At 34.6% G+C, this 22,412-nt stretch overlaps 1 protein-coding gene and 1 pseudogene across 3 annotated transcripts; one reads left to right on the plus strand and one right to left on the minus strand.

The window, feature by feature from the left end:
* Positions 1–39: 39 nt before the first annotated feature.
* Positions 40–4,760, minus strand: LOC132303788 (serine/threonine-protein kinase AFC2-like). 3 transcript variants are annotated; one of them, XM_059801213.1, is made up of 12 exons: positions 4,530–4,760; positions 3,048–3,240; positions 2,526–2,552; positions 2,279–2,432; positions 2,126–2,174; positions 1,914–2,028; positions 1,551–1,642; positions 1,226–1,382; positions 1,067–1,131; positions 859–956; positions 629–731; positions 40–497 (listed from the first exon to the last, which is right to left on the minus strand). In XM_059801213.1, the coding sequence occupies exons 1-12, from the start codon at positions 4,629–4,631 to the stop codon at positions 348–350; spliced, it is 1,305 nt and encodes a 434-aa protein (XP_059657196.1). In that variant the 5' UTR covers positions 4,632–4,760; the 3' UTR covers positions 40–347. The 3 variants fall into 3 exon arrangements, with proteins under 3 accessions (XP_059657196.1, XP_059657197.1, XP_059657198.1); XM_059801214.1 differs by lacking the exon at positions 3,048–3,240 and having other exon boundaries at positions 4,530–4,669; XM_059801215.1 differs by lacking the exons at positions 1,914–2,028; positions 2,126–2,174; positions 2,526–2,552; positions 3,048–3,240; positions 4,530–4,760 and having other exon boundaries at positions 2,279–2,428.
* An 8,540-nt stretch (positions 4,761–13,300) lies between these two features.
* LOC132303790 (cytochrome P450 736A117-like) lies at positions 13,301–19,734 on the plus strand (annotated as a pseudogene).
* Positions 19,735–22,412: the final 2,678 nt, after the last annotated feature.

Genomic DNA, 22,412 nt, shown 5'->3' on the forward strand with positions numbered 1-22,412 from the left:
GCCACAAATAATTATAGGTAATCCATTTTGAAGGGAAAATTGGTGCGAAACATCAAGAAGCATACAATTCATAACATAACTAGTTGCAGAAATCAACAGCCAAAAAAGAATTTCAACTTGTCCTTGATTAAAAAACCCAATCAATACACATCGGAATTAGAGAATTTTCTATATGCAAACGGCTTGCGTAGGGGGATATATACACACAATGGACCGCGGTGATTAGCAAGTGATCCATCCAAACCTTCCACAAATGCAACAAAATAAGATCAATGCCCTCCGCTGACCAGCTGAAAATTCGGCATACCATATACAAAAATGACACGAACTAGCTGTTATCTCACTGCTCAAGACCTACTAAGATGGTCTCTGGTGAAGAAAGGATGTTTGAGGGCTTCCCGTGCAGTCAGCCTATCGGAGGGATCGTACTTGAGAAGTAACTGCAAAAGATGTGTGAGATCCCCTGCTGAATGGTCCACATGCTGCATGACTAAGTTCTGCCATATAAACAAATTCACATGTTTCAGACAAGATGGAAAAGCAACTTTTATAAAGCCAGGCCAGACTACTGGAGTATTACTGTGTTAGTTCGAACAAATGTCAGACTGAAAATGTTCAAAATTAAGACCTGAAGACACGGTAGCTTCTGAACAGCTTTGATACTCTCTCTAGAGGTTGCACCCTCTGGCCAATTCAATCTACCCCTCCTAACATACTTCTCTGCATGCCGACTGAACGACAAATTGCAAGTAATTAATTAATCTTAATCACTACTGTTGACCAAAGTGTCAAATCTTACTCAAAAAATTAAAAAAATAAATAATCAGATACAGAGATTCTGTGTGAAAAATTACTCACTCTACTCTCTTCAACATATGCTGAGGCAGTCGACCAAGGACCCTCTCCATCATGGCAAGGTGCTCCAAATTTTCGTGGGTTTGAAACAATGCTTCTCCCTGTTTAAATGACAAAACGAGGTGAAAAATTTTATCCTTCACAAAAAGCAAACACAACAAATTATACCGCTACATAACCAGAAAACCCAATAACAACAATAGTAATGTACCGAGCATAATTCCACCAAAATACAGCCAACACTCCATATGTCACAAGGGTAACTCCATCCAAGCCCTACACAATTAAAAATCACAACTAGAAATTATATCCTTCCTGTCCACACATATCATAATAACATGATATAAAACAACAAATGCAAATACCATACCCAGAATAACCTCAGGTGCACGATAATGTCGTGTTGATACAATGTAGCTCTGGTCCTGACGGTCACAAGTTGAACTACCAAAATCAATTACCTTGATGGCACTTGATTTTGGCACTCTCTTATAGTAAGAACTATCTTTTGGTGATCTTGATTGAACCTGAAATAGAAAAGGACAAAGACAATAACCTTCAGTAAAGCCTTACTAAAAAACCTCTAGCCGGATACACAAGTAACTCTCTCTTCACTATTTTGAGGCACTTGTCCATCTAGTCTTCAAAAGAATGTTAACAGTGATATCTTTGATGCATCTTTAGTGATTCTTTACCTTGGAATCTGGAACTCTAACACACTCCGGAGACACTAGGAGTATGTTCTCAGGCTTCAAATCAGTATGTATGAGACGCAAATCATGCATAACTGCAAATTTTTAGAAGCAGGACCAACATTATTTAACTAGAGCGACATTAGATCCAACTGACTAAGAATCTACCTCGGTTAAAATTTTGTAAGGTTTAGAGGGAAGAGGGAAGAGGGCAGAGGGAAAAGGGTAAGGAAATATATACAGGAACAAATGAGAAATAGTTAACATTATCTATCATATGGAAGTAGTAATTAATACTTGTGAAGAAAAACAGGATATCCAGCTATGAAATTGAAAGAAACTAGCATTTAAGTAAATAATACACACATGCTACACATTCCAACAGTTGTCTGGCTATCTCCCGAACAAGTTCAATGGGAAATGATCGGTAATTGTTTTTCCGTAGAAAATCGTACAAGCTTGGTCCAAGCTTCTCAAAAACCTGTTAAAACCATTTAAATTCATCGACAAGTCTTTAACTCAATAATATTTGTGAAATTGGTGAACTTTTTAATCCACCAAATCAATTATATACTTACAATACAGATATGGTTACAATAGTCAAACCAGTTCCGTATTTGCACACAACTGCAAGGAATAAACCCATTTAACCTTTGACACAAGTTCATGAAAGTCCACAAGACCAGTAAGAAAAGCAGTAAAAGAGGTAAACAAATAGATATTAAACTCACCGGTTGCCACCTTTATCATGCTTTCCAAGCTGTTGCAGCACGTCAACTTCTATCATCGCTGATTCACGATACTTCTTAATACTACGAATGATTTTAATGGCTACCATTTCTTTCTTGTCTCTGTCCCAGCATTCCAAAACCTGACCAAAAGTACCTGTATGAAGAAAGAGATTGAGACAAACAAAACATCAGAACAATGTGCCCTCAACTTGGGATTTCAACATACAAAATTTCATTCTAAACATACCTTCACCCATTTTGCTGTGGATTTTGTCTGCAAACATGGAAATGAAGCAACATAAGAAAAATCAGAGAGAAAAACAAGATTATAATACAGAACATACGACTACAAAAAATTGAGAACAAATGATGGAAGATATTGCCTCAGCTAAATTAGTTTTAATTAGATAAATAATAAATCACAAGAAATGTAGACCCACTCAATATCAGAAGCATTTCAATAGATTGCATTGGAAAGCCAAATTGCACCTTTAAGAACACTTATAGTACGTTAATATAGAAAGAAAAAAAAATCATATGCTTGAAATTGTTTTGGAATCATACCACGACACCCCGGAGAAACAATATGGATAAGAAAATAAAAGTGTGTTATATTGAAAAAAGAGATTACATATCAAAATAATAATAAGAAGAAAAAAATCAACAAAAGGTCAATAAGAAAAACATTAATAATAAAATAGTTGGATGTTAAAATGAATCAAGGAAAACTATAAATGTAAATTTCTTAATGATGGTAAAGTGTAGTTACAGCGAGAAGTTAAATTTTCTCCAATTGCAAACATGTAATGCCCATCTTTGTCATCTACTTGCCGTGGGGGAGAACCATTTCGAGCCACTCCCTTAACAAACAGAGAAGAACTAGTATTGCCTGAAGGCGCCTTTGAAGATGCAAAGCTTGTCACATTTCCAACCTCTTGTCCACAAAACATTCCTAGCTGAGCCTACACACAGGCACCCATTCATGTTCCACCCATATAAAAAATTAAATTTTCAGCTCCCTGATGCCTTATGAACTTTGAACCACGATTTAGTTGTTATAAACATCACATAAAATTAGACTATGGATACAAGAAATGCCAAAGAAGGCCAACACTTGCACCACAAATAAAGGTTTCAACTCATACAGCAAATCAACCACCGATAAAACAGAATTCACATATTAATACTAGCTAATCAAAATTAAAAAATAGGAAAAAAGAACAAAATTGAAGGCCAACCCAATTGCGATTTCACAAAATTACAGGCCTAAAAGTTGTGTCATTAGTTTTAGGTTTACTGTTCAATGCACACGAAACAATTTTAACACTACAAACTAAATCATAAGATAAATCCTTTAAACCAGTATCCACAAAAAATAACAAAGCTAAACCTACACATGCTGCCTATTACATATGTAACATCCTCTGTCAAATCTTTCTTGGTGAAGCTTCTTAAAAATATTTTAGGAATGAAATTTGATATCAATTTATTTATTTGTATGTATATTATATGATTATATTAATATCATTGAGTAACAATTTCCCTCTATACCTAAAAATACAATTTCTTGCAAAAAAATCACTAAATTTATATTTAATCATTTATATATTTTTTCAGAAGTTGAAGCAAAAACAGACACCCACAATATTGCCCTAGCAGGGCTCGAACACTCAACCTCCCCTTTGGAGGAGGAGAGATCACACCATCTCCGCTAACACAAGCATTTAATCTGAGGAGACAGAAGCTAATGAATTATTGAATCAAAAAAGTTTCTTCTCATATACTTAAACAGATTCTAATAACGTAGCTTCATAAGGAGAAAAAAGTGAGTCAACTATCTAAACCAAACACAGAATAAAACCTAACAATACATCTCAAAAACCAAGAGAATCCACCTAACAACATCACAATACATCTCAAAAACCATGATAATTCACAAATAACATAAAAATTGATATCACCCAAAAAAATAATACATCAGAATCAAAAGCTAACCCCAGATCAAGCTAATAACGTTATAATTGAACAAAAAAAGAAGAAAAAAGAACCAAATCTTCACAGATTATGCAGATCTATCTAAAGAAAAGAACAAACCCTCCAACCGTCAAATATAGTAAAATTAAATATAACAGGATCACAGTTTAATTTTGTTTTCCCGCATCTACGATGTATCTAATTTTGACAAGATAGAGCAAAATAGAAAGAAAAAAAAAAATCAGATTAATATGAGATATTGAAAAGAGTTAGATACCTTAGGGTCCTGAGGACCAACGTCCCAGCCCAAACGAGGCCTTTTTCTAGGTCGCCTGTCCATGTACGTGTGGGGAAACTCAGTAACACGCTCCATCTCCATGATCGATCAGTCGAATTACGAAAGAGGTTTAGAGAGAGAGAGAGAGAGAGAGAGAGAGAGAGAGGGCAGGAGGAGGAGGAGGAGGGAGGATTGCAAGAGTACAGAAAAGTTGCAAGACGATTGAATGACGAAAGAGATCTTTCTATCGGAAACCTAATCCCAATTCCAATCTAACTCTGTTTCACATAAAAGAAATCTACACCGTTCACGTGTCATCTTTCGCCCTTTGGTTTTTTTTTATTTTTTATTTTTATAAAAATAGTTTATTTTATTTTATTTATTTAATTACTTTATAATGGATAATGTCAAACCAAAACTTTTTGAGCTAGTTTGGTGCGGTAGAATGAATTACAAAGAAAGTTGTTTTTTATTTTTTATTTTTTATTTTTTTATTTTTTTTCGTTCTGGTGTTTGGTATCCAATTTTAAATTTGAAATTGTCATTTTTCACCATTTTTGAAGAATAATCATTTCATCAAAATCATTCCGCCTTTTCTATTCTTACTTTAAAAAAATACAAACTAAAAAAAATATTAAAAAATAAAGTTGAAGTGGTGTCGTTAACAAATTACAAACCCACCACAACAATCTTGTAAACACACGAACAATGAAGAAGCAAAGTCGGCCCCGACGAGCAAGACTGTCGGCGGAATGAACTGACGAGTTATTGACCATCTTCATAACTTTTTTTTAGGAATGCAAATCAGAAAGAACCAAATGAAATTCTGGCAGTATCTCCAGCGAACAATTGGGTTTTATTAAAAATTAATATTGTTATATAATTAATTCAATATAAAGAAGGATGACGATGCTCTTAACTTTAAATGGCCGGTAAGGACGGCGATGCCCTTAACTTTAATTTTCGTCGAGGACGCTTGTAGTGTCGCCGGACTGAAGTACATTGTTGGTTCGTTATTTGGCCGGAATCAGATCTCTTGCAGGTCATTGGAGTTGTCCCCTCTGTCGGTGACGATCTGGTAGAACAAAAGTATCTTTTTCTCTATTAGTTGATTCCTCTCTCACAGTTGTTTTTGGTATTTTTGGTGGATTTCAGAATTCATTTATCGAAATGAATAGTACTGATGGTCGTGGTTGTGGCGGCGGGAATGTTGATAGTTATGGAGACTCTGTATTTCTCTCTTTATCTCGTCTATTTTCTCTCTTTAACATCTCTTCTCCCTTTTGCTTTGCTAATTTTTTTACTAATAATAAAATGTATTTAGAGAAAATAATATAAATTCATTCCATTCCAACTTTACACATTCTGTGTTTGCAACCAAATGATAGAATGAGAATCAACATTCTCATTCCATTCCCACCTCCATTCTCACTCCATTCCAATTCATTTCTGCGTACCAAACTAGCCCTTTAGGTTGAGAGAATAAAACGACAATAATGCAATGAAATAAAATGTAAGTGTTTATCCCATTATTTTTACTTTTCCGAACCAAACAGTAAGTAAGAATGGTATAAGAATAAGAATGGGAATGGAATGAGAATGGAAATGGAATGTAATTAACATTCTTATTTTATTATTTGGTTGTAAATATGAAATGTGTAGGAATGAAATGATAATAAGCATTCTAGTGTTTAGTTGAACCAATTTAAAATTTAAAATGGAATAAATTTAAAATTGAGTTCTTTAAAATATCCATCTAAGTAACAAATAAATTAAATTAACAAAATAACATTCTTCCATAATTTTTTTTTTTTTAAAAATAAAGGGTGGCAATGGCGGTGGTGTATGGTTGGTGGTGACGATGGTGGTAGAGGTGGAAAGTGGTAGTGGTGTAGGTGATGGTGTTGGAAGGTGGAAGTAGTGGCAATGGTGGAAAGCGGCGACGACGGTAGTGGTGGAATGCGGCAGTGGTGTTGGTGGAAGGTAGTGGCAGTAGTGTGGCGGTGGTGGTGGAAAGAGATAGTGGTGTAGGTGATGGTGGTGGAAGCCAATGGAGGTGACTATGGTGATGGTGAAAGGCAATGTAGGTGACGGTGGTGACAGTGGTGGTGGTGAAAGGCGATTACGGTGGTGGTAGTGAAAGGCGGTGGCGGTGGTGGAAGGCAGTGATGGTGGTGGTAAAAGGCAGCGGCAGTGGTAATGGTGGAAGGCGGTAATTGTGGTGGTAGCGATGGTGGTGGTAGAAGGCGGTGACAGTGGTGGTGGTGGAAGGCGGTGATGATGGTGGTGGTGGTGGTGGTGGTAGAAGGCGGTGGCAGTGGTGAAAGATGGTGACGGTGGTGATGGAAGGTAGTAGCGGTGGAACACAGTGGTGGTAGTGGTGAAAGGTGGTTGTGGTGGTATTGGAAAGTGATAGCGGTGGCGGAACGTGGTAGCTGTAGTGAAAAGCAATAGTAGTGGTGGTGGAAAGCGGTGGGCAGTGGTGAAAGTTGATGGCGTTGGTGGTTGTGGAAGGCAATGATAGTGATGGAAGTCGGTAGTCGAGGTGGTGAAAGGCGGAGGTGGTTGTGGTGGAAGGTAGTGGAGGTTTTTGGACTTGAACATGAGGGTTTTTTGGGAAATTGATTTTTAAAAGATAAAAATTACTTGGGAATAGTCATTCCATAAATTTAGTTGTAGAATGGATTTTCATTTCAATGGAATGACATTTTCATTTTAAATTACATACCAAACAAAGGAATGGTTGGAATGGGCATTCCATTCTTGCACACTAAATGCAATATAAGTGTTTATCGATGAGATCTCACTATACACAAGAAATGGACCTTTTAGGTTGAGAGAATAAAATGAGGATAATATCGAACCAAGACCTTTTAGGTTGGTGAGGTTATTTTAGTAATTTTGCTACACACAAGAATTGACCATAGATTCATTAACCACTCTCCGTGGGAGAGACATCTAAAGTTAGCTCCTTAATTATGAGGTACCAATGAAGAATTCCACGGTTATTTTACCAAATGGTTCGGACAATTAGCCATTCGAAACACTTACCTCTGCTCAAACATAATAGTATTGATCGTCCTATATGGATTGCTTCCGTACAGGGTCTTTCAATATTTGGGATACTTACCTGGCATTACTAGCACATTCGATCTTGCCTATATAACCATATGTGGTATGGTTTACCAACCATATTCCCCCGCACTCGTTCATCACTTGGTTGGCCCTTAACTCCAGACTCAAAACCCGAGATAGCAAAAGCATGGGTCTATCAAACTCTTCCTTTGCTTACACTTCATGCCCCAATGGCATCGAATCACACACGCATATATCTTCTTCAACTGTCCATTCTCTGTCACGATTTGGGGTTTTTTGCAGCACATGTGTGGTGTCTACTATGGTGATCTGAACTACCAATCTATTGTAGCTTGGATCACATCCATAGGGAGCCCTACTTCTAAGGCTAGCAACGTGTACGTCTACAAGCTATGTTTTAATAGATACATCTATTTCTTATGGAAGAAACATAACAATTGCACCTTCAGTGGAAAGAAGTCATTAGCTAGTGAAGTCCAGAAACTGATCTTTGACATCAAATTTCCTGATTACAAAAAGTCAAGAGACATTGCTGCTTCGTGGAATCTTCCAAACACTATCATCGTCGCCGATTAGTGTATCACTCCGTTTTGCCTTTATCTAGTTTTGATTTTGGCTGCCTTAGCTTCACATTATTCAATCATCGTGAAGTTGGGTTAGACATCTTTGGGGCGAGTTTGAGGTTGTGTGTGTGTCTTCTTGTTGTTTTTGCTTTTAGGCTAGTTATTGGGTTTGGCCCGTGCTTGCTATGTTTTGTTTTTTTTGCCTTTGGGCCTCTGTTTGGGCTTGCTTTTGCGTGTATTTCTCTTTCTTTTCCTATAGTTGTTGATTTACCGAAAAAAGAAGAAAAAAAAGGGGTAGTTTTGGCATTATGATTATTATTTGGTTAGCAAGGTACCTAGAGTAATTTTATTATTTAGGTTTCTTATTTATTTATTGTTTAGATTTATTTTTAGTATTAATTTCCTTATATTTTTAATTTGTTTTTGTTGATAGGTTTCCTTACAAAAATTAGGTTTATTTATTTATTTTTTATTATTATTATTATAAATATTCATGTATGGTAGAGCATAATTAAACCTTTTGATTAATATCATAATGTTTTGCAATTTTTATTTTAACTTTGGGAATTCAAAATTGTTTATCATTCATTTATAAACATTCATAGCTTCCGCTCAATCATTTGGTATCAAAGCCTTGTTTTACCCTAGTTTGATGGTGATTGGTTATTTTGTTAGCACCCACTTTGGCGACGATGATTGTAGAGTGAAGTTCCCTTAGGCAGCCATACATGCTCAAGAATGGTTCGTGCCAGCTGGTTTTAGGATTAGTGGCAACTAGGTTTGTGGTTTAGTTTGGGATCGTGCTGATGATGTGTCTCGCAGCCAACCGAACATGATTTATGATCCTATATATTGATGTAAGCATCCAACCTATATAAGTTATTCCGATGATTAGTCCGACGATGAGGACTTCAAATTTGAGGTAGATGCAATAAGAGTTGTAGATATCCGGACAAACATGAGTTTGAGTTTCAGAAAAAACTTGATTTACTCACTTTCTATGAAAGGTTTTATGTTGATATTGTCTTAGATTGGCTCGATTAAGTTGAAGACTTTTTCGAATATTTTAAGATACCTGAAAATAAGCAAGTTTCGATTGTTGCTCTTAAGTTTAAATGTTGTGCTTCAGTTTGGTAAGGAAGGATAAAGATTAACACTAGATGAGGCAAGGAAAACAACCTTTTCAATTGTGGCCAAAGATGAAATGGTTAATTTTGGCTAGATTTATTCCATTTGATTATGAACAGTTGTCGGATAACCAATATCAATATTGCAGTAAAAAGAGTTTGTATGTCAACGAGTTTACGGAGGAATTTTACAATAAAAATAGTTATATCAAGAATCACAATAATTTTATGGAAGTCATTAGTGATGCTCAAAAGATTCATCTATTGCAATTGAGGATGAAGGAATTAGTGATGTGAAAACATCAATTCTTTTACACAAGTTGGTAGATATGGAAAAAAGGACTTTAGTATTACAAAAGAAAAAGATGGTGACGAGAAATTCGATAATGAAAGCAAGCAATATGAATAAATTGATGATCAGCGGTTCAATGATTTTTTCAAGTTGTTTGTCCAAGATCGTATGGAAGAAAATGGGCATCAAATTGATGAAGAATCATCATGTGAGCAGATTGTAAGTGAAGACAATTTTATTCCGAAAAGTGCTAACGAATATATTTTGGTGTCTTGTTTTGGAGGTTCTCTTGGCAATGAATATTATGATTTTGTGGCAGGAAATAATTCATGTTATTCACAATCAAACTCGAGGACGAATGCTTTTGAAGTGGAGGGGACTGATGTAAGATAGAATTTCAGTCAGTTCAATAAGTCCGTTTTTAACTTGAAATGAGTTAGTTGTTTTTTTTTTTTTTTTTTTTTTTTTTGGGTGGAAACGACCCGTTAAGCAAAACCCACTAGCTTCATATCATTTTTCGGCTAAAAAATTTCGTTCGGGACTTTGAAATAACGTTTTTTTAGTCTTATAGGAAGTCTGTCAAATATTTTGTGATTTTTGTTTGAAGTCTAAATGAAGAATGAAGTCAAATTCTTTTGGATTTTTATATTTAGTAGTTTTTATTGATTAGGCTACTTATTTTATTTTTTTCAGAATTTTTAAAAAGAATTATTTTTAGGCTTAATTTCCTTATGTTTTTTAGTTTTCTGATAGGTTTCCTTACAGTTTAAGGTTGTTTTTTGTTTTTGTTTCAAAAAATTTAAAATATGCATGTATGTAAGAGCATAATTAAACTTTTTGATTAATGAATTATCGTATTACTTTAAAATTTTATTTTAACTTTGTGGATTCAAAATTGTTTATCATTTCTTTGTGAAAATTCACGGTTTTCGCTCTGCCAGCACTCACTGGTGAGGTTTTAAGCATAGTCTATAAAAGAATAGAAATGATAGTATTAGCCATGTATCGTGTTTGATTTATAAATGAAAAATAACAAAAGGAAAAAAAATGATAATGTGAGAAGTACTAGCCACAATTACTAACTATAACTACAACGAGCTCGAGTGATTGATTAATAATTATTGTATTTCTTTTAGTTCAATCACATTGGCAGTTGCCGAGTGTTGCTAGCACTTCTTAGCGACATTCTTATTATTATAATTGATAATAGTCTTATTAGGAAAAGAAAGAAAAGAAAACTATTTTAATGTATTTACTATTATACATTTTTATATAGATTTTATCATTTTATAAAAATAAGAGTAAATTTAGTATTACGAGAGATGAAGACAGCTTTTGGGACTTTGAATGGGCAGAGGCTACACTCCTATTTCCCACTTACTTTTTGCCGATGATGCTCTTCTGTTTTGCAAAGCTAAAGAACCCAAGGTGCGAAGTGTTGAAGATATTCTTGATCGATATGCAGCCTTAACTAGACAACTTGTTAATTTGGACAAATCTTGTATCTATTTTTCTCCAAATACATTTACAATTCAAAAATCCTTCTGCAGGCACACTTTGGGTATCCTTAATGTTGACTGGTTTGACTGGGCTAACAATTATTTGGGTCTTCTATCCTTTTTTGGCAGATCTAAGGTGGTTACGCTTAACTTCATTTCGGAGAGAGTTTCTTCAAAAACCAAGATGCTAAAAGGCAAGTTATTGTCAAAGGCAGGCAGGGAGGTTATGGTAAAAGCAGTGCTCTCCGCCCTTCTTACTTATTTTATGCAATGTCTTAAGCTCCCAAAGAAGAATTGCAAGGATTTAACCAGTAAGTTTCTCAACTTTTGGTGGAGTTGTAAAGAAAAATTATATAAAATTAAATGGATTAAATGGGATACGCTCTGTCATTACAAGGTTGATGGGGTCTGGGTTTAAAGAATGTTGAAACTTTCAACTTGGCTTTATTAGTGAAATTAGCATGGCGAATGGAAGTGGGTGATGACTCCCTGTTATTTAATTCTTTAAAAAAGAAATACTTCAAAAATTGCACCTTTGTGGATGCCCCGAATCGTCGGATAACATCTTGGGCTTGGAAGAGTATTCTGTCTGCTAGGGATGTTATCAAACGTGGTATGAAATGACGTATTGGTAAGGCTCAAAGGTAAATTGTTGGAAGGACAACTGGTTTCCCGACTCTTCCAAATTTTCTGTTTCTTCCATGTATATTGGCATTTCCTTTACTTTAGTTTTTTACTTGATCAATTATTCTTCTCATTCTTGGAACATAAGTTTGGTGGGTCAAAATTTTAATCAGAGGGATAAATAATTGATTTTTCAAATCCCTTTGAGTTCTATGGGAGGTGTGGATTGCAAAAATTAGGGTGTATCACATGATGGTTATTTTTTCGTAAAGAGTGCTTATCGTGTTGCACTTTCTCTTCTTCATAACCCAACTAGTTTGGTCCCTATAGAAGGCTGCAGTTTTGAAGCTGATAAGGCCAGTATGTAGAAGAAGTTGTGGACTGTTAAAGTCCATCGTAAAATTTTTCTTTTTTTGTGGCAAAGTTTGCACGACAAAATTCCGGTTAACAAGCTGTTTTTCTTGCGTGGTTCTTCTGATATATCTTGTTGCCCAGTTTGTGAAACCTCTATTGAGATTGTGGATCATGTTCTTTGTACCTGTCCATTTGCTATTACGGTATGGAAGCTCAGTCCTCTTCGAATTAATTTTGATGGTCAAAGCTCTTCCTTTTGGCCAAAGAGTTGGATGGATCTTTTTGAATGTTGGAGCTCTTCTGAGAACCAAGATGATTGCATAAGTCTAGCTGCATTTACTTGTTAGACTTTATGGAAGTGCCGAAATGATTTTATTTTTAAACAAAAAAGATGGGATCCGTTTGATGCTGCTCAAACAGCGTTCGTTGCGTTTTAAGAATTTCTAGAGATTTCTCGCCAACTGCGGTTGCTATCTCTGCCCCTTTCTCCATTTGTTCCCCCGTTGTTGAGTTGGTTGGCGCTGGAGGTTGGTTGCTATAAGCTCAACTTCGATGCAGCTTTTAATTCTTCCAGACGAACTTGTGGTGGCGACATGATCCTCCGAAATCATTTTGGTCAGCTTATTAAGGTTGCTTCAATCTTTTTGACTAATGTTAGTGGCCTTTCTTTTGCTGAAGGTCTGATTTTACGCGAATGCCTTCGGCTTCTCAAGGTCTGGGGTTACCATGATGTTAGTGTTGAGGGGGATTTTCGACCTGTGATGAGATTGTAAGCTTCTGTTGACGCATTGATGGTGATTTTCCATGATGTTAAAGCCCTTCTGAAGGACTGTTTAGGCTCTTCTCTTGCTTGGGTTCCTCGTGGAGGAAACGTGGCTGCTCATTTTCCCCGTGGTTGTTAGATTATCTTTTCTTCTTCTTGAATGATATGGTTTGATCTAGTTAAAAAATAATAATAATAATAAAAAAATTAAGTACACAGTAAAAGACATGAGAAGTGAGTACAATATCATACCTAGTCACCATACAACAAAAACTCACAAAAAAAAAAAAAAAAAAAAAAAACATAGAATGAATATGGTAAAGATTAGTTAAAAAATAATAACATATTTTGTTATGTACAAAAGTAAATTTTTCTCATTTATTTATTTACATTATTATGAATGAGTCACTTCTTTTACGCACTAGCAATTAAAATGCTACCACAGGTCCACTAGCACAATCTACCCATATCCATTGGACACCTCTCGTCTCCCAACCCATATATTTTCCCATTGACAATTTGATACCTCAAGAACCTCTCTTCGATCTACACGCACATTCACAAGACGAAAAACATGTCTACTCTGTACTTGCTTGAGCTTTATGGAACTCTTCTTCACCCCTTTTATCTCTTCCTACTCCTCCTGGTCTCTCTCTTTCTTCTAAAACAGTTCTTCACTCCTCAAACCAGCACCAAAAATCTGCCACCAACCCCACCAAAGCTCCCAATCATAGGTAACCTCCACCAACTAGGTCTCCATCCACACCGCACTCTGCAATCTCTGGCTCAACGCCACGGCCCGCTCATCCTGCTCCGCCTCGGCAACGTGCCAACTCTGGTGGTCTCCGCTGCTGCCGCGGCTCGGGAGATCATGAAAACCCATGCCTTATCTTCTCAAGCAGGCCAAACTCAAGCATCCCAAGAAGACTTTTTTATGACTACAAGGACCTGTCCTTGGCCCCTTACGGCGAGTACTGGAGGCAGATGAGGAGCATATGTGTGCTGCAGCTTCTCAGCACGAAAAGGGTTCGGTCTTTTCGGCGAGTGAGAGAAGAAGAGGCTGCTCTCCTGATTGAAAAGATCAAACAATCGTGTACTGCTGGTTGTTGTCCAATTGATTTGACTGAGTTTTTGGCTTCGCTTATGATTGATGTGATTTGCAGGGTTGCTTTTGGGAAAAAGTATATTGAGGGTGAAGAGAGTAAGAAGTTTAAAGTGTTGTTGGAAGAGTTTGGTGCTTTGTTGGGTGTTTTTAATGTTGGGGACTTCATTCCATGGCTTGGTTGGGTGAACTATGTTACTGGTTTGAATGCCAGAGTTGAAAGGAACTTCAGAGAATTTGATCGGTTCATTGATGGGGTTGTGGATGATCGTGGTAAAGGGGAAGATCAAATGGACTTGGTGGATGTTCTGCTTGACATTCAGGAAAATAGCATAGATGGTGCCTCCATGGGTAGAGATAACATCAAAGCCATTATCTTGGTAAGGATGTTAATTGTATTTTCATTTGACACTTTTTTAGATGGAAAAAGTTATTTAACCATATGTATCAGTTTATGGTAATTCCAATGAAAAAACTATACAACAATCAATTCACTGAATCCAGTTGGGAACTTGTGTGTGTGTGTGTGTATATATATATATATATATATAGTACTATATATTAAGTTTATCAGAGGCTACTTGCAACATAGATCGCCTTAGAGTTAGAGGGAACAATTTTTAATTTTTTTTTTATTTTTTGAAAGGTTGAGGGAACATTTCGTACAATCCATATATTAAATTCTTTTCTTAACAATTTTTTATTTTTTAAATTATTTTTTTATTAGGTAAATAAATATACACATTTTATAAATTATTGAACACTTTCTTTATCTCCTCTTTGAAAGAAGAGAGGTTATAACATTGGACTAAGATCCATTGATTACTTAACATGCAATGATGTTTATGAATTAATGTAAAAGAAACCATTGTTCTTTATCTTGTAAAAGAAACCATTGTTCTTTAAAAGAATAAGCCTAAATTTAGACCGAGTCAAAAATATATATATATATATATATATATATATATATATATATATATATATTTGTTTTTTTGAGTCTTAGATACATGGACCATCGAGCCCATGGTCCAATGATATATAAAAGTCTACGGTACTACATCTCTTTTTTAAAAGAAAGAAAGGGATAGGTGTCCTCACCACGATCATGGAAGTTCTTTATCATAAGCTATTTCAAAATGAGGTGCCAAGGATTCTAAGTTTCTAATTATAAGTATAAAATGATTGTAATAATTTAATAAAATACGTCCTTCACATCTCTAGTATGGTACTATCATCTTACTTTAGGATCCAACTTCATTAAATAATGTTATATTTAATTTTAAATCATTGAAAATTTATTGGAACAGAACCTAAATGTGATTTTGCATATAATGATTGTTTTACATTTTGATAATAAAATTCATTAAAATATTATAATTTAGTGATAATTTCTTTTCGTAAAAGTTAAAGTCTGTATAAAAATAAATAGATGTGCGTGTTTTGTCGGGAGGAGAGAAAAAAAACAAAAAAAAAAAAAAAAAAAAAAATCTTGGGATAAGTAAGGGGTTGATAAGAGAATCACAATTGAGTGGTTTAGATCAATCTTTACCTTTGAGAAGAAGACAAGCAAAAGATGAACTTGTACCTGGCAGTGACATCAAATGGTTAAAAAAATAAATAAATAAATAAATAAATAAATTTCTAACATATTGCCTCACTTTTTTTTTTAAATTTTTTAAAAATGGGTACATTTTTATCTCATAAGGCTCTCAAGTCTCAAGGTCACAAATTAATAAATATATATATATATATATATATATTTTTAGTTGTTGAGAGAAAAGGAGGGCGCAACACTCAATACCACTCTCACTTTTTGAGATATTACTATTACTATTATTATTTTTATTTAAGTTCTAAAGTACTGAATTTTTCATTTATACTCTTTATAAATAGAAATAAAATTTTATGTTTAATTTATTCTTTTTTTTTTTTTTTTTTTTCTTTAGTTGGTATTCAAAGACATACATGTCTCTATTGAGACTTGAACCCCTACCTTCCAGATTTAAAAATGGGTAAATTTTTATCCCATAAGGCTCTCAAGTCTCAAAGTCACAAATTAATAAATATATATATATATATATATATATATATATATATATATATATATATATATTTAGTTGTTGGAAAGAAAAGGTGGGTGCAACACTCAATACCACTCTCACTTTTGAGATATTACTATTACTATTATTATTTTTAGGATAAAGTACATTAAACCCCCCCGAGCTATTGGAGTATGTGCAAGAAATCCCCCCTGAACTATAAAAATTGCAAAAAAACCCCCTGAACTATTGGGGTATGTGCAAGAAACCTCCCTGAACTATAAAAGTTGCAAAAAATCCCCTTGAACTATTGGGGTATGTGCAAAAAACCCCCATGAACTATATATTTTTTTGCAGTTTACCCCATCCACGCGAATTGATTGACTGAAAGGGACGATGAAGCTGAGGAATTTGTTGCTGGGATCGGTGGGTCTCCTGTCATAGCTCCATCATAACCGTTGCACCATTAGCCAGATTCGTCGGCCATATATATCGCACTTCTTTGTACCGTTGCGTAAGCCCATCGCCGTCACCGTCTTGCCCGCCGTTCAACTCACCTTGCTCGCCGATCCATTCCACCGTCCATTCCAACCTTGCCGGCCCATTCCGCCATCTCCATAGCCGAGCACATCGCCATCTGTGTTTCGAGCACACAGCCGTCCACAGTTCACCGCCGAGCCCCCTTGAGCTCGCCGCTGCCTCCACAGTTCACGGCCAAGTCAACCGAGCTCTCATCATAGCCGAGTCCTCAGCGCACAAGCCGCCATCATCCGAGACCGAGCCATCCCGCCGACCTCGGATTTCTTTGGTCTCTTCTCTCTCTCTCTCTAGCTCTCAGTTTTGGGTTATGTTGGGTGAAAGGCATCTTTTGGTAGAAAAAAAAAGTAAGAAGTGTATAAGTTAAAACGACGCAGTGTACGTGTTATAATGGTAAACTGGTCTTTCAAAATTTTTGGTACCGGAAGCTGATGTCATGGGGGTAAATTGCAACAAAATCATAGTTCAGGGGGGTTTTTTGTAGTTCAGGGAGGTTTCTTGCAAATGACCAATAGTTCAAGGGGGTAAATTGCAACAAAATCATAGTTCAGGGGGGTTTTTTTATAGTTCAGGGGGGTTTCTTGCAAATGACCAATAGTTCAAGGGGGTTTAATGCACTTTACCCTTATTTTTATTTAAGTTCTAAAGTACTGAATTTTTCATTTATACCCTTTATAAATAGAAATAAAATTTTATGTTTAATTTATTCTTTTTTTTTTTTTTTTTTTCTTTAGTTGATATTCAAAGACACACATGCCTCCATTGAGACTTGAACCCCTACATTCCTCTGGAAAGTAGGGGTTGGTATTATAAATTTACTCAAGAGTCAATATATATTCTATTTTTATTTTTATTTTTTATTCCTTTAAGTTTTAAGTTAAATAATAATCAATCTAATTTAAATCCATTTCAAAAACTTTAGTGTAGAATACATTTTTAAAAAACAATAAAATGTATACCTTTAATCAAATTTTGAAATTTAGCAAGAGCATAATAGAACTAATTTACTAAGGGTGTAAATGGAACATTTATTAGTGATTTAGGATCTAAATGAGAAAATATGCAAGAGGAGAACTTATTGGTCTTAACCTTTTTTTGTTAGGACTTTTTAGTAAAAAATGGAGATAATTTTTCTTATTATTTATCTTAATATGTATGTGTATATATATAAATAAAGAGAAATCTATCGTAAGAACTGAATTAGTATATTATATGGTTTCAACTAATCACAATTCGACGTGTAAATAAAAAACTTAACACTTATGTATCTAAAATTGTGATTGACAAAGATTATAAAGAGAAAAATTCGGGATTGTTGATACTTGCTTAATTAAGTGGTCAGGAGGTCTTATCTTTGCATAAGTGGTCATATATATATATATATATATAAAATTTAGGATAATATTTTCCTACTCACCGGTGAGTAGGCAATATCTACTAATTAAGTATGTGGCGCGATAAAATTATGACAAGTGTTCTAAAATTTTCAAAATATAAATATAACAAAAATAAAATCAGAACTAGTTTGATCCATTTTTAATTGGATTAACATATCTTGTAGCTTATCTCTAGTATGATATAACACAATTTTCTGCTTGTGCCATTGTTCTATAGTACACTATCTGATCTTATACAAATCAAATATTGTCTCGTACACCATATACATCCTTGACCACTATCCCTATAAATATCAGAATATGTGTCTAGGCATCACAAAAATAAATAAATAAATAAATTTGAATTAAGATCTGTGATTGATATGAAGAACCATTGCTAGAATTATAAAATGCTTCTGGTTTGTGCTTTTTTTAAAAAAAAAAAAAAAATGGTCTTGCCCTTCTCTTATCCAACTTAGGACTGTTGCAGTGAGAATGAGGATTACTTTGGAAATGGAGGTGAATGAGAATTTTAATAACATGATTTTTGTTTGTTTATATATATATATATATATATATATATATATATATATATATATATATATATATTTGTACAGTTATGGTGGAACTCAAATTTTGATTCTGATTTCGAAGAACAAAAATAATGTATTGTTTTAGGAAAATCTTGTTTTTGGAAGGTATTGTTTTAGGAAGCTTTAATCCTAATTTCTCTTTACTTTAAAAGCTAATTTTGTATATATGCATGTGCAAGTGTGTGTATAGATATATGGAGAGAGAGATGTGGTTAACCGGATTAAAATAGATCAAATATTCTATTTTTGTTATATTTTATATTTTATAAAATTTGAAACACTTGTCATAATTTTATTATGTCACCTATTGAGTCAATAGGGACTTCCTACTTACCAGTGAATAGACAAGTATTGTCTTGAAATTTATCACTCCGTCTCTTAAATTAGTAAAATTACTAACAAAAATCTATAATAGTTAATTAAATATATCAAGTAGTTGTCACCTATGTTATGCATGTTATTGTTGCAGGATATGTTTGCTGTTGGAAGTGATACCAGTTACACAGTTCTAGAATGGGCAATGACAGAGCTGCTAAGGCACCCTGAAGCCATGAAAAAAGTTTAGGAGGAGGTCAGAGGAATTGTCGGCGGCGAACCCGACATAACCGAGGATGATCTTGAGAAAATGCACTACTTGAAAGCAGTGATCAAGGAGACAATGCGACTACACCCTTCAGTTCCATTGCTAATTCCCCGAGAATCGATTCAAGATGTCAAAGTACTGGGTTATGACATCTCCACAAAAACAAGAGTTTTTGACAATGCTTGGGCAATTGGGAGAGACCCTGCGACATGGAAAGAGGCTGAGGAGTTTAGACCAGAGAGGTTCTTGGAAACTTGTATAGATTTTAAAGCGCATGACTTTGAATTGATTCCATTTGGAGCTGGAAGGAGGGGTTGTCCAGGAACAACATTTGCTGTTGCCATTATTGAGCTTGTATTAGCCAGTCTTGTGCACAAGTTTGATTGGGCATTGCCTAGTAAAGCTAGAGAGGAGGCTTTGGATGTCATTGAAGCTACTGGGATAACCATCCATAGAAAATCTCCTCTTCTTGTTGTGGCAACTCCTTGCTCTTTTTAGGGGGGAAGATTGTAATGGTCCACATATACAGTTGAATGTTAGAATTGTGGTAGGGGCATTTATTCAGTGGCCTAGTTGGTAGAGTGCTGACTTTTCGAACGGGTGCCCGTGTTCGAGTCCCCTGCCTTGTGTTTTAAGAAGTTGAAATTGTGATATGTGTTACTAATTCTAAAATGGAGCAATAAATGAATTTTTATTAGCAGAGGAAGAAATTGTGATATGTGTTACTAATTCTAAAATGGAGCAATATATGAATATTTATTAGCTTGCCTTTGTTGAAAATAAAATTATGGCTTCATAAAGAGAAATTTAAGAAGAGTCTGGTGGAAGAAGGCAAATAAGAGAAATAATGGGGTACCCAAAGCTACAGACAATGTAGTACCTTTGACCTATGGTAAGCAATTGTTTTCTATTATATATCATGAAAAATTATACAAGGGAAATGTGGCAGTGTTTTGGACGGGCATGTTAAGGGCGGGTGCAAGAGGCATTAACAGGCTATCACATTTGGTAAGTTATAAGTGCATAATCCTATATTGCCTGTTTGTAGAAAGAGAAAGTGCTATATATGTAAAATTTGTACACTCCAATTGGTATGAGACATTTTAGAGTAAAATTCAAGAGTAAAACCGTGGAGGCTCGGATCCAAAACGAAGGTGGATACTTACAAAAAAGAAATACCTACAAATTAAAAACAGGTTGTTCAAACCTCAATGGAGGTTATTAATGTAATTTCCCAAAAAAAAATTTATTACAAGAATATTGAAAATTAATTTGAAAATTATAGAAAATTCTAATTGATGATAAATTTGAGAATCATAGAAAAATTTTGAAATCAACCCCCCCAAGTTCCAATATTAATATTAGCATTTATGGAGTCCATGTAAAGTTCGAATTATGACATAAAAATTTTGAAATTTAAAATTTTAATGTCATAATTCGAACTTTACATGGACTCCATAAATGATAATATTAATATTGGAACTTGGGGGGGTTGGGGTTCAAAAAATAATTCAAAGAAATTATCCTTTGTACTTTACTTACAAAAAAAAAAAAAAAAAAAAAAAAAAAAAAAAAAAAAAAAACTGTCCTGGAAGGTTATCTCTCCTCATTCCTAATTGTCTAATTTTTCTCCTAATTTTTAAAACAATTTAATCTAATTATGTTGATATTTATTTGGATTATCTTCATGTCTATAGAAAATATCTATTTGATCGGAATTTTATTTGAATACAGATCAGAATTGAAGGTAATATGAATCCTTTTACTTTTTACTTTTAATTATTTATTATTTATTTTTATACCTCTTATGGAATATTTATTTTTTTAATCCGTGTAAAAAACTCACATACTTGCGCTATTTTCTACTTTTGAGATCTTGGTGAACTTAGATTTAAACACCTAATTTAAACTTAGGTTGTTAGGAATATTAACTCCCTTCAATCTATTCAATGGTGAGATGTTGTTTAGAATTAAATCTCTTCTACACCACACATAGCGGAAGTATTATTACATCACATCTAACATAATTATATACAGAAATAACAATCATATATATTCACGCACAATACAATATTTTACATGTCTCACATAACTCTAGGTCTACGTCAATAAAGAGAGAGTTCACTACTATGATTCAAGGAAGAAAATATACAATTAGATATCAAAACTCTACTTACTCACTTATCATATCATTTGAGGCTATATCTCTACACTCCGAATTACATATATTCCCTCATCTCCTCACAACAGTCACCTTTAAACCCTTACATATTTCTTCTCTATTTTTCTACCTCTTAAATCTATCTTTATTTATAGAGTCTTCAAATCTAATTTCTTTTTGGACAAGAATTTCCCAACTTGCCCACAAAGAGTTACCATATCCGTTTTTAACTATAAAATAACAGTTTAATACACTACAAATTTTGTTCCCAAATCTTCATCCTATTTTCGCAAGTCCTTTGACTTCCAAAACGGATTAGGAACCCTAATTGAATTCGTTCCAAATAACTTGAACTGGTTCTATCTTAATTCACCCCAATTGAATAGGTTTCAAATAACTTAAACATGTTTACTTCTGCCAGAACATAACTTGTGTACCAAATTCGAGCCACAAAATTCCAAAATCTCCACCTTGGATTGGATTCGGTCTTCACGTGTTCTTTCATAGCTAGGGATGTCAACGGGGGTGGTTTTGGGTGGGTGTACCCTCCCATGCCCTGTCCCTGCACAAAACCGCCTAAACTAGGAACCTTTTCACCCTATCCCCGCCCCATTTAGTTCCAGAATTTCTTTATCTTTTTAATTTTTTTTTCCTTAAATACAATTATATAACTATTAAAAAATATAATAAAAAATGGGCAATCAATAATTTTACATAAAATTCAAGGTTATGAGCGTTCTGAGTTCGTAGGACTCTGCCGCTCACTAGAACAGTTGAAAAAGTGAGTAAGTGTGACTTAAATTTTCTAAAACTATATATACTAATAAAATAAGGGTAATTTAGTAATTTATCTACCTAAATGGTGGGACAGGGCGGGGTGGGGTGACCTTCCTGGTCCCTGCCTCGAACCCGCACTGGTTTTTATTAATAAAAATCATCCCTGTCCAAATAAGTTAAACGGTCCCCCAAAATCGCTTTAAACGGGGCAGGGTGGGGCGGGTACTCATCCTCGCGAGGGCAAATTACCATCCCTATACATGGCTTAACCTGGAACAAAAAGATCTTTATGGCTCATCCTCAATTGAAGATCTCTCTATCTTGAATCAAACACTACAATGAAATTGAGAAACACTTTAACAATCTCTACAATTCTCAAATTCCATCATACTTTTTC

Source organism: Cornus florida, unplaced genomic scaffold (assembly GCF_030987335.1).
Source record: "Cornus florida cultivar Cherokee Brave unplaced genomic scaffold, ASM3098733v1 CherokeeBrave_3.0.0_Hap2_Chr04, whole genome shotgun sequence".
Classification (NCBI taxonomy): domain Eukaryota; kingdom Viridiplantae; phylum Streptophyta; class Magnoliopsida; order Cornales; family Cornaceae; genus Cornus; species Cornus florida.